Here is a 13,560-nt window from a genome sequence, read left to right as displayed (position 1 = left end):
CGCATGCGCATACTTCACATGGTCGAGTATTTATTTTAACCCAAATGCTGTATGGAAACATGCTGCTAAGAAGGAACACAGTTTAACGCAACTGTGGCCAGTTTATTTTAGTTAATTTATAGGACGAAATTTACTTTAGCAGCAGGCAGAATGGCAAACGACAATTCAACAAAACTTTCGAAAAATCTCCTGCGAATGAAGGTATGATGTTTAAACTTCATATGAAAACAAGTCGGATTGTTACCCTGCTCATATGAGCTACATGCTGTGCATTGTGTTTAATATCAGAGAGTGAATTAAAGGTGGTTATTTATTGTGTTTGTGTAGTTCATGCAGAGGGGTCTGGACGCGGATGCGAGGAAACAGTTGGATGAAGAGGAGAAGAGGATCATTAGTGATGAACATTGGTTCCTGGATCTACCCGAGCTTAAAGCCAAAGAGTGAGACCTGACTGATAATATTATCATCCTAATATGTTTTTTCAATATTTGGGTTACATCTAAAAATGTATTTCACTGAAGGAAATGTTTAAACGCATTGGTTTTGAATGTGCTGAGAGTTAATGATAACAGAATTGTATATATTTTGGTGCATTAACCTTTTTTAGATTTTAGTTTATGTATGGAATTCAGTTTCTCTCAAGTTTACACAGCTTGTTTTTGTTTTGTGTTTTTATAGAAACTACATCATCGAGGAGAGAAGTTATGTTCCCTGTGAGGATTTAGTTTATGGCAGAATGTCATTTAAAGGCTTTAATCCTGATGTTGAGGTATAACTTTCTCATAATACTTACTGCTTCAAATTAAATTAAGTTACATCACTTCCCATGTCCTTGTCCATTTGAAGTTATTACTGATCATTAATATTGACCTTTTTATGTTTGTTGAGCGATTGATGGTTCTGATGAACACACCCAGAGATGAAGATGTGGACATTGTTGATGATGGAGGTATAAACAAAATGGCCACAGATATAACAGATGAAGAGATGGCTAGAAGGTGAGAAAGGAAGTCCTGTCCTGATGTTATCATTCAGTAGATTTTATTATAGAATGAAATTGACTTTTTTTGTTTTCTTCAGATATGAAAGTCTGGTTGGGAGCATGAGGAACAAGTTCACCAAGAAACGAGATCGCTCGGCAATAATGGAGAAAGAAGAGGACGTCAACTCTAACGTTGTTGCTTGTAAACCAAAAAGAGCATTCCTAAAGCCCCAGGACTGAAATATTTCACACACACAGTGGAGTGGGGTTTACTTTAAATAATTTATTTTAACTTTTTTTTTTAGACATTTTCTTTAAATATGTTTAGTGTGAAATACAGCAGCGACGTTAAAAGACAGTGTTTTTTTTTAAATGAAAAATGACATTATAGGACATCCCAAAAAATGTTGACAGCCCATGAATTAAATATACCATTTGGAGAAAAAAGAAATCTTGACCTGGGTATAAAAACCTGTTCTTTCAAGCATATTTACATATTCACACTTGTATAATTTAGACAAAAAGTAACAATTGTCATTTACTCCTTAACGTTTAAAACTATTGAAATTGAACTGAAATAGCTTTCATTGAAAATCTTTTACTCTGCCAAATGTGCTATTGGTACTTATTGTACCTTGTTGTGATGTATAAAGTTAGATTTGTGACCCATGGCACATTTGTAAGTCCTCGTATGGCACTGTCTTGTACACTACCTTTTTTGGGGGTCAGGTTTTGTTGAACCTGTCTCCTTAAAGAGGAATGAAATGAGGTGTGCGTTTATTGAAAAATAGTCCCATGTAACATTTCTCAACCAATCAGAATAAAACATTTAACAGTCCAGTGGTATAAATATAAAAGAAATAATTTCAAAATTTCCATAAATAAAAACTTAAAGGTGCCAAAGAATGCATTGAGATAATATGTTAAAGGAATAGTCTACTCATTTTCAATATTAAAATATGCCATTACCTTAACCAAGAATTGTCGATACATCCCTCCACCATCCGTGTGCGCGCACGCAAGCGCTGGAGCGCGCTGCGACACCTCGACAGCACCTAGCCCAGCCCCATTCATTCAACGGCACCACCCAGAGACAAAGTCAGAAGTGACCAAACACATCAACGCCCCTCCCATTCAAGACGAGTAGTTATACGAGCAAGCCTGGTGGCACAAAACAAAACGCAGCGCCTTTCCAAGCGGATTCAAAAGAGGAACTACATGTCACGGCGCAATAGCACCCTTGTGAGCACTCCGACTCGGCGCAGTAACACCCTCCCTCTCCCATTATGAGAGTGAGAAGGGGAGCGGACTTTTCAGGCGAGTCCAAGTACTCACAAAAGCGCCACCACGCCACAAAACACAGTTCCTCTTTCAAATCCGCTCAGAAAAGCGCCACGTTTTATTTTGTACCACCAAACTTGCTCGTATAACTACTCGTCTTAAATAGGAAAAACGTTGATGTGTTTGGTCACTTCTAACTTTATCTCTAAATGGTACCATTGAATGAATGGGGCTAAGCTAAATGCTATCGTAGCGTCGCAGCGCGCTCCAGCGCTTACGTGCACGCACACAGACGACAGAGGGATGCACCAACAATTCTTAGTTAAGGTAATAACATATTTTTTTAATATTGAAAATGAGTAGACTATTCCCTCAAACTGTTCTCCGATATATACATAGAAGGTATGTGGCTTTATAAAGTGCAAAGATGATCCGGTTTTACATCTTCATTTACAACCCTATAGGATTTGCCATTAGAATGAAATGGTCTATTATTACCTTATTTAAAAGGGTCATGAATAATAATGTTGAACTCTGCTCTGATTGGCTGTTTCTCAGAGCAGCTCCTTCATTAGCTCTGTGTGTGTGTAAACAGATCTTATTTTCGAGTCTATCAGACGAAGATATGGAATTTGAGGAATAATCAATTGTTTGGAGACTATTAATGGATGTCTCTCAGTTGTAGGCTTGTGTTTTTTTCAATATGGACCTGCAAAACGTAACTGTAAATTCAGTAGTATAACTTCAGACTAAACGCTAGCATTAACTATAGCGCTAAATCCGCAGTCACAACATTGTACTTATGTAATGTGTAATTTAATGTTGTGGAGTTCATCTTGACTGTAACATCACAGTTGGTGTTATGTTGAGATTGGTCTGTATTTTTCAGCAGTCTTTTGCATGCACAAGGTTTACATAAGGAGGAGGAAACAAAGTTGGAGGCTATTACAATGTACTGAACTCTTATTATTCATTTATGTTTAGATAAATACAGTTTTACATTCTATGGCACCTTTAAGGCCTGGTCTCACAGACGAGGCTTAGCTAAAGTCAGGACTAGGCCTTAGTTAAATTAAGATGTTTAAGCATCATTTATAAACATGGCTTAGAAAAAGAGGTTACTGGTGTGTATCCTGAGACAGCTCATACTTGTGTTCTGGTCTTGGACTAGCCTTGGGCCTTGTTTGTGAAACCAGGGGTAAGTATTGTATATTAGCTTTCTTATTAATCTGTCATTTACAGCATTAATCATCACAGATTACACATTTTTGTCATTTTTATGGTTATGACAACTTTGATGCTCTAAATTTCATGGCAGTAAACTAGTTATGTGAGCAGGGTTTCATAGGTGAGGTCACAGTTTGTAATTGTTCAGAGTTGTGCTGGTTTGACATCTGGAGGCATAAAGATGCGTGAGAAAATCATGTCAGATAGGAAGGTGGGGCTGTGTCTGTAGAGAAATGGAAGTGCCCAAGCTGCAGCCCCTGGGTAATAAAAGGCTTTAGGTCTTGTGGAGAGTAAAGCGTGTTTTAAAGCATCCAGAAACTGCTCCGTGTTTGAGCTCGATGATGAAGACATCTTAACTAGCCGCTCCTGTAATGAGCTGATGTACTCTTCCCCATATGCTTCCATCACGTCCGGTGACAGACCGCTGAGGATCTCGTCGTGAACGCGAACCCAATGCTCTCTATTGCCCAAAATATCTGCAATTGAGAAAATCATGACAATAAAGCTTAACCCCTTAAAATTCCTAAAAAAGGGTAAAAAAAAATTGCCTAAAAAACACAAATTGTACCTGCTGTGTTGACTGTATCTTAAAACGGTTTACATTATTCGAATCACAAGATTTCTAGCTTTCTAAACATATCTGAAATGTTTTGCTTTTTGTTTATGAGATGTTGTATTTGATTATTTTTTTTTTGTCAAATAATACCTCTCAAGAGTGGATCACCTCAGAATACATTTTAAGCATAGAAAAAAAGTTTTGAAAAAAAGTATGAAAAGTTATTGATCAAAATCACAGCGGTTATCAATATTATCATGGTTTTATGAACAATTTCTAGAAATGTAAAAAAGTTCTGATGAAAGTCGCCATGAAACGGAAGTAGTGATTGCCTTATTTTCCCCGTGGTGACGTATATCCGAATGAAATGGCTTCTGAAATGAAATAAGGCAGGGCTGGATTTGAATTTGTCCATCGAGATCTGATTGGATCGTTTTGCTAATCGCTGCGATCTTCTCCTGGACCCCGCCCACCAGCCATACATAATGACCGGAAGTGAAGAGAGATCGTTTTGAGGAGGAAAGGAGATTTGCATTTTCGATTAAAGATTATGAGCACACACAAATTTTTAAAAAAAGTAATGAAGTTCACAGATAAGTCGTTAGTACCACAATATTAAAAAATACATGTATAGTTTTTCATTTCAATTTCATTGGGACTTTAAGTAAATTAAGCTGTAAATATTACAAATTACATCTAAACTAATTATTTTTAAAAGGTTTACGATGAAAATAAATACACCAAACCAATAATTTCTCTGAATTAAACTGGTAATACTATAATATTTTATTATAGTACTGAGAATTAAAATGTATACATTATGGTAAATAAAAATTGGTCAGGGCATCTTTTTACTGAGAAGCTATAATGTTGTCTACTTATATAGCGGTCAGATTAACTGTCACTGAACCACAAGAGGACGTTTGGTATTATACATTTAAAACAATAATTTCTTAGTCTTGACAAACTATATATCGTAGGAAAGCTCTCAAAAATAATACAATTCGAGTCATTTTCTAAAATGTCACTGGCCAACAGGTGGGCCCAAGGTGTTTTTATATATTTATTATTCAATATCCTATAAACCTGAAATAATGTTGACAATATGTATTGTTGGAAAGAATGTTGTTTTCATATTTCAAGGTCATTTAATGATAGAAATATAGGTAACACTTTACAATAAGGTTCATTAGTAAACTACATTAGTTAACATGAACTAATAATTATACTGCATTTACTTATCTTTATTAATGTTAATTTCAACAATTACTTATACTTTATTAAAATCTTGTTAACGTTAGTAAATGCAATGTGAACTAACATGAACAAACAATTAGAAGCTTTTTCTATTAACTAACATTAACAAAGATTATTAAATAATTAGGGATGCTCCGATCGATCGGCCGCCGATCGGTATCGGCCGATAATGGCATTAAATGACTCGATCGGTGCTCGCTAAATCTGCCGATCTCATAAACCGATCTTTCTGTTTACTTTTGTCATCAAAAGGATCCTGAATGCGGCGGCAATAAAAGACATTTTTTACGTAGCCACGCATTTTTACAACCTGTTGCTCATGTGCAGCGTGCAGATTTGTATGTCTCTCTTTGCCTTTACAGAGATATGCGTATTTACCGTTGGACGCGCTCCGGTAAACAGCGCGAGGCGTCTTCACATCCCCATCAAACAGCGTATACAACACATATCTATCACGGACAATTGCATCCTCATGCCAAAAGTTTCTTATTTGCATGCGTCTTAAAGTTTTGAGCGTTTCAACTTTTATTTTCCTCACAGCTGCTTGTCTGCGTTCAGCCGCCGCCCACACACACAGCAGCCTGTCATCAGTGCACGTGAACAGAGCGATCTCTCTCTCTCACGTCTTAAAGCTGCAGTAACCTAATTCATCTCTCAATAAAATCACTCTCTGCTCTTGACTAAAGAATTTTTATACTTCATACGAATGCGTGTATATTTAATTAATACAGTAAAGTCTATGAAGTGTTTTATTTTCAGTACTTTTAGGAGACATACGCCTTTTTAAAGCCATATTAAATTTCTCTTTGCAGAATAAATATTTGTTGTGCTTATTTATTTGAGTCTCTATTAAAACAATAATATACCTAATTACTGCAAGTAATATAACAAAGGCAACATCTGTGGTATTATTTTATTTAGAAAGATTGTAACAGTTACAGTCATCAAAGAGCTTGCATATCAGCTTTAAAAAAATCGGTATCGGAATCGGTATCGGCCGATCACGAAGATTACAAATCGGTGATCGGTATCGGCCGCAAAAATCCTGATCGGAGCATCCCTATAAATAATGTAACAAATGTATTGCTCATGGTTTGTTCATGTTAGTTAATACATTAACTAATGTTAACTAATGAACCTTATTGTAAAGTGTTACCCAAATATAATATAATAAAATAGTGGCAGTAATTTTGGTAAATGTCACTCACCCTGTAAAAATATACATATGAATAATTATATACTGTATTTCTAATTCTTATATCCTATTATAAATCTTTAAAAAATCTGGACAACCTATATATCACTGGAAAGCTCTAAGAATGTAGTTTTCATATTTCAAAACCTTTTATCATTAATAATGATGCAGTGACTGTAATTTATTAATTTTTGATTTGTGAGTATGCAGCAAACACCTAGTGGCCTTTGTTGGTAAAACCACTAAAAGTGTGACTAAAACATAAACTATATACTTGCATTATTTTAAAAAATTTATGTAAACTGTTTATGTAAAAAGCCTTTATTTAAACATGGCTATATTACATAAAAAAAATCAAACTGGGCAGCAACCCACGCGAAGCGTTACACCCCGCTGAAAAAAAACAGCATAACACCAGCTAAACCAGCATCAAACCAGCAAAGACCAGCATAATTCACATGCTGGTCCATGCTGGTTTTTTCTGGGTAAAACTTTAAAGTGCCTTTTTTGTTTTTTGTTTTGCTTCTAGACCAAAACCTGGCAGAGTTAAATGCATTTGAAAATCTAAAAACTCAAAATTGAAAATAATTATAACCAGATAATACCGTTATTTTTTTTTTTGTTCTTTGACAATATTTATGTGCAATACTCGGTGAAGTTCACTTCCGGTCGTCGTTGACCCATCGGAGAAATGAGAAGCTTGCCACCAGCAAGTAGCCTCCTCAAGCCCAAGTATCTAATGCTCAATCATAAGAGGGAAATATTGTAGGCCAAGATGTTTTTTTTAATACTAATTATTGGTGTAACGGATCGCAGTTGATCCGTGATCCGTACAGATCATGACCCACAGTTCGCATGCGATTCGCGGATTAATACGCAAATTTAAATAGGGTGAAAGTTGATCATTTGCACGTGTTTTAAAGGCTTGCAAATGTTAACATTTAAGTGATTTTAAACAATTAACCGCAAAAAGGCGCTAAATGAAAAGTTTTCTGTACACACAGACGCACATGCGGTTGAATGTGTCTGGTCCAACTCCAATCAAACGTCATTATCTCTATTCCCTTCAAAGATCAGAACTCTTGATGTATAAACTTGAGAGTTGCGCAGGGGCGTCATGCACCAATTTTTTTTAAGGGGGCACAGTGTCAACAGCTCACAGAAATTTGTGCATACACAGACATCAAACGAAATATTATAGAGCTTTCAGTCTTTTCCATGGCACTAACATTTCTAACAATCTGAAAACCCCTTTCATGCAAAAACTTCCAAAATAAAAGTGATGACTAACTTTAATATCAAATACTATTCAATCGGAATAATGACACATTTGCATCATATTTACATTTATTTAAGTCTTAATGGCTTGTTTAATTGTGTCATTAATGCATTTTGCACAACAACTGCATTATCATATAAAATTAATGTAATTTTAAATCCATAAAGTATATAAACAACGAAAATGACATAAGCTATAGACACGTGATTGATTTTAATGTTCAATAATGATTTAAAAAAAAACATGTTTAGATAAAATTATTAGAGGAACGGATTTTTGCATTAAATTTTACCTCATATGTGAGCATGTGAGATTCCGCGCCCGCGTGAACTCAGGCGAACTTTGGCGTTGTGCCAAGAAGATGAATCTCTACTAATATAACGTTGAGACGGTCACATTTAAAACCATACATTTTCTACACAGAGGAGGTTAACTGCACATTACCGTACTGGGGTTTGGAAATGTTGTGAGCGTTTCTAACACGTTTTACTTCCTCAGATAGCCAAATGCAGCAGCAAGCCAGCAACAGGAGAGAGCTCGTGCGCGCGCCCAGACGCTGATGACGTCTGCGACTGTGCTGAGTGCAGCACCAGCTGCCGCCAGAATAAAAGTAATGTAACATGATCAAAACACTATCAAAACGGCGAAAATCTCCGAAAAGTGACAAGGATGCAGCACAGAATGTATAATAGTGTGCATATTAAATAGATTAAAAGTCAAATAACAGATTAATGGACGCTTATTTGATTTTGAGGTAGATGCAAAATCCATTGGCTCAAAAAAACCAAGGGGGCACATGCCCCCTTAGTTTGAATGGGCATGACGCCTCTGGGTACTGTGTCTCATACTGTAGTCCATTAAAATACATTTGGTGAATAAAGCACTGAAAAACAACGTCAATTTCACTTTATGTGGAGCGACTGTTTATGCTGCATCTTCTTCCAGAAGCGCCGTTTGGAATTCGTCCTCCGTCTGTGTGTGTGCGTGTTTAAGTGCACTCAAAAGTGCATACACGGAGAGACGTGTTTCAAAAGGCAAGCTAACAATCTTTCTGTTCTTGACAGGACACATACAAACAAAATGATCTCGAAATACGACAGTATTCTTTTTCTAATAAAAACATGTGTTTAAGTGGTTTACCAATAAACGACATGGCAGAAATTGTCCTTGTCTTAATTCATGTAGTATGCTGAAACAAATGTAGGCATGTAAGAATTACAGTTATGCCGCTTACATAATGTAGCCTTTTTTAATGTTCGATGACATGATAGAGAAAATTATGTAGACTAATAATTTAAGTTTAATGTCCTAATGATCAGCCTACTTATTTGTATGTCCCACAGCTGACATGGAACGTTATTAACTGGTTTGGGAACTTTATTTTTTGTTCTAACCGGTTCAGGAACGTCACTTTTAGGGTTGAATCAAAAACCGGAAACGTTAAAATACTGTATCTTTTCGGAACGAACCAATTGGGAAAAAATCTGTTTTAAAGCCCTGAGAAAAAGTGCCCCCGATCTTTCAAGTCAAACTCCATTGGTTCTTACATAACTCTTGTCTGAGCCCCTAACACTTTAAATGCCATTGCCAAATAGCGAACAAACTTTGAGATCTGCAGTGAGGCAGTGGATTATCAGTGAATTATAATAATTAATAATGCTACAAAGACAACAAACATTTTAATATCCCTGATGCCCCCCACCAAAAAAAAAAAAAAAAAAAATGAATGACATAAAAACTCAAGATGTTACATCTCAAACCTTTGAATTTGAATTACACAAAACGTATTAAATGATACAAAGTATTGCAGTTGGTTAGTAGCCATATTTCTAGGTTTAATTGCACAGAATTTATGAAAAAAATTTCATAAAACTGGCACCATCTTGTTCCCCCCAGTTTGAGAACAACTGCCATGGTTCTGAACGGTTCCCCAAAGAACCTTTAAAATCCAAAGAACCTTCTGTTACACAAAAATATGGTTCTTTTGATTCTTAAAATGTATAAAAGGTGGACTAAAGGTGGGCTGAAAGGTTCTTTTTGGAACCAAAAATTGGTTTTGGTTTCTCTGTGAAAGCATCTTAATTTTGTCTAAAAGTATCTAAAAAATTTTTTTTATGCAAATAATGTAAATTATTTAGATTTTCTTATGATACAACATGGACTTTTATTCAAGAGATTGGCAGAAATAAACAATAAATAGAATTAGGGTAATTCTTACTTGTTTTGAAAGCTCCGGGTTGAATAACAATGACTTTGACTCCCCAGCGGGACAGTTCCAGTCTTATTGTTCCACTGTATGCACTCAGAGCTGCTTTAGATGCCCCATACGCTGGAAATCCAGGAAGAGGGATTTCTCCTAAAAACAAATGATGACATAAAATTGACATTTTTCTACAGACCACCAGAGGCAGTTTTGAGTGTCAACACACCGGCCAGGTAAGTCAAAACAATATATCAACAGTAACATGTCACCCAAGTTTATTTTTGAGGTTTATATATAAAAGCAGTAGCTCAGCTCAGACAAGCTACTATGTAATGTGCACTGCCCTTGTGTGGCACGCAGATAAATGTATCGCCCGCTGTGACCCTGAATCTAAATTTGCTTCCTACTATGCTTCTGCATCCATGGGGAGCACCTTTCATCAGTTTTGAAAAGTCAAAGGTGTACCAAGTGCTGAGTTACTGTGGTACAACATATAAACCTCAGATCTTAAATTGTGACATGCCAGTCTCTACACTTGACCATAATGTACACAGACCTCCGATACAGAATCACAAACTGCAAAGTTTACCTGCCATACTCGATATGCTGATAATTCTTCCTTTCGATTGCCGTATGAGAGGCAGAAAGGCCTGCGTTACCTCCACACTACCAATGAAATTGACTTCCAAGTATTTTCGATAAAATTTAATTGGCAAAAGTTCTGCATCGCACACATATCCCAGCACTCCAGCGTTGTTCACCAGTCCCCAGAGACCTACACACGAGCCACAGGAAATACAAATGATATATTTATGCATATTAATACGCATCTATATGACAATTTGATATTTTATCCCGATGATAAAATTAAATGACGCAATGTCGCTTGTTAGAATCTGCCTTATGCCGACCTCGTTTGAAAATGCAGTGGAAATAAAGTGTTTATTAAAGCAATAAGCCCCAAGAAGCAGTGGGTCACCAGTGCATTTTATAACAGCTCAGGGGGGTTGTTCGTGCCTAACAACGCCCCTTAGCTGTTATAAAATGCACTGTAACCCCACTGCTTCGCGGGGGTTATTGCGTTTAAAACGGTTACTTCCTATGCATAACGTTAGCGGGATTTCATAAAATAAAACACAAATAAGTTGTAATTATATTAGTACAAATATTACTCTTCCGCCAAACAAAGTAGTTCCTCAGAATCAAGTGTGGCTGCAACAGAGCGCAGTTCCCAACCAACACAGACGCAGCAAAGACACAATGAAAATATGATTAAAAACTGTCGTGTTTATTTTATAAATCAACATTCATCTAAAATATACATTAACATTTATATTTTAATACTGTTGAAGTGATGATCAAATATGCTTGGAAGCATGCTTAATTTTTTTTTTAACTTGGCACCCAGTTTTAGTTTAATGCCTTACAGAAAAATGATCCTCTTCAAATAAACATAAAATATCAAATGAAAGAACAGACAATCCACTTTCAAAGAACAACAACAACAAAAAAACGTTTCATCCTACCTTCATTTGTTCTCTTATCATCATTTTTCAGCTAAAAGCGCAGATAATAAAATTTTTGTGAATAACTATTGTTAGAATGCGTTTCAACCAATCAGAATGAAGAACCAGAACTGCCCGTTTTATAATGAGATTTAAAGTACTTATTGAGTAGGGTTAACAGTCGGTGTATATGGAGGGCTTTTATTCAGCATCCATTACTTATAATAATTTACACTATAGATGGTTTTTATGGGACGCACATACACGTCTGGATCCGAACTTTACTTCCGGTTTCATTTTTTTTTAATGGTCCAGCTAGCATAACGCTCCAAATAAGTGACAAAATAACACGAACATTTTCTTGAATACGAACAGTGATTTGCACAACTCTGACCGAACTCTCTGCTCCTCACCAGGGGGCTTTTCGGGTGCTGCGAGCGAATCACTCCGCCCAATTAGAAGTGCAGTGCCTTTTGAGAACATAGTTCCCAGTAAAAGATGGCCATGTCTCATATGTCCTTGTTATTTGTAGACAGTGTGACTATACAAACCACAACACATAAATAGGAAAATGTTCGTGTTATTTTTTCACTTATTGGGAGCAGTATGCTAGCTGGAGCCATTCACTTCCAGTCTTTGTGCTAAGCTAAGCTAGCGGGGCTGCGTCAGACCGAGTTACAGCACGCACGGAGATGGGAAAGGTATGTATGGACTTATTTAACTCTGGGGGATACAGTGAATAAGCTAAATCCCCCAAATGTGGGCGTGTTCCTTTAACCAAGTCTCACCTGTTTCACCTGTTTGACTCTGGATGTACTGATAAGCTTGCTTGATCTGGCTCATGTTTGTGATGTCTAACTGGATAACAGTGAGTTTTGAGGATGAGGCTTTCTTCAGCTCCACAGCTCCGGGACTCGACTCATCCAGAACCCCTGCAAACACCCTCATTCCTGCAGCGTCCAGACACCTGGCCAGATCATGACCCAAACCGGAATCGCAACCTGTGATCAAACATAAAATGCAAAATCAATTTGCAGATTAATTCTACCGCATTGACATTCTGTTTGCATCCACGTGTTCACAGGCAAATTCATGTTTGCATTCTTATCATCATCATCATCTTTACTGCGTAAAGCGACATCCTAAAAATGCATTGATGAGTTATGAAAGTCAAGGCAGTTAACCACGTACTGGTTATGGTTCAAAGTCTGAGGTTTATTAGGATGACAGTGGGTGGACCATTTATCATAAAATTTCCAGATGGTTTTATTTTGTTTGGCATTACGGTAGTATTACGGTAAGTAATGTGCATAATCAAAAATGCATTATTTCATAATGAAAAATAACTTCTTCGTGCAAAATATGAAAAAATCACAACATTAAATTACAAATACACTGAATATGAGGATTATAACTTCATAATGTGTGTAACATACCTGTGATCAAAACGGCTCTATTCAGGACAGGCAGCATGTCTTCATCTCTCCCTATGTAGTGCACCAAACCACACACCACAATGACTAATCCCACTTTAAGAACATATGAATGGACCAAACAGCTTAATATCCCCCCAGACACCATGAGGACAACCAACCACCTCACCGACCGGCCCTCCACCATCCTCACTACCAATAACCCAACACTTGCAACCGTGAGTAAGATGTAAATTAAAGCCAGACAGCATTCAACCATTTTCTCCATTTCTACACCACACGCAAGAATGAAGTTCACGGTTTATGTTATCACTAAATCAACAAGACGTCAGTGAGGTTACAACCCGTATATTGTCCTCAGCTAGTTGGATGAGTTTGTGAATCACACCCCTAATGATTGTCATATGTTGCGCATGCAAGCGTGTTTAAACATGTCAGCAGGATATAAATTACTCGTAATAATCAGCTTTATTATATACAGCTGCACAAAGTGCCGCAACCCTAAACTTTTTTTTCATTCAAATGGCTAATTCAATCTGGTCCTGGATGAGATGCATGAAAAAACACATGATTTAAAGGGGACATTTCACAAGACTTTTTTAAGATGTCAAATAAATCTTTGGTGTCCCCAGAGCACAAATG

General features: G+C 36.7%; 2 protein-coding genes across 2 annotated transcripts; one reads left to right on the top strand and one right to left on the bottom strand.

The window, feature by feature from the left end:
• On the top strand, positions 1–1,820 carry mphosph6 (M-phase phosphoprotein 6). Its single transcript, XM_055193291.2, has 5 exons — positions 1–201; positions 328–440; positions 679–769; positions 889–998; positions 1,081–1,820. The coding sequence occupies exons 1-5, from the start codon at positions 151–153 to the stop codon at positions 1,220–1,222; spliced, it is 507 nt and encodes a 168-aa protein (XP_055049266.2). The 5' UTR covers positions 1–150; the 3' UTR covers positions 1,223–1,820.
• A 788-nt stretch (positions 1,821–2,608) lies between these two features.
• Positions 2,609–13,560, bottom strand: hsd17b2 (hydroxysteroid (17-beta) dehydrogenase 2). The gene is made up of 5 exons (XM_055193305.2): positions 12,922–13,560; positions 12,274–12,486; positions 10,570–10,755; positions 9,996–10,133; positions 2,609–3,966 (listed from the first exon to the last, which is right to left on the bottom strand). The coding sequence occupies exons 1-5, from the start codon at positions 13,184–13,186 to the stop codon at positions 3,635–3,637; spliced, it is 1,134 nt and encodes a 377-aa protein (XP_055049280.2). The 5' UTR covers positions 13,187–13,560; the 3' UTR covers positions 2,609–3,634.

Source organism: Misgurnus anguillicaudatus, chromosome 6 (assembly GCF_027580225.2).
Source record: "Misgurnus anguillicaudatus chromosome 6, ASM2758022v2, whole genome shotgun sequence".
In the NCBI taxonomy this organism is placed as follows: Eukaryota; Metazoa; Chordata; class Actinopteri; order Cypriniformes; family Cobitidae; genus Misgurnus; species Misgurnus anguillicaudatus.
Note: the sequence above shows the minus strand (reverse complement) of the source record. Positions and strands in the feature narration are given on the sequence as shown.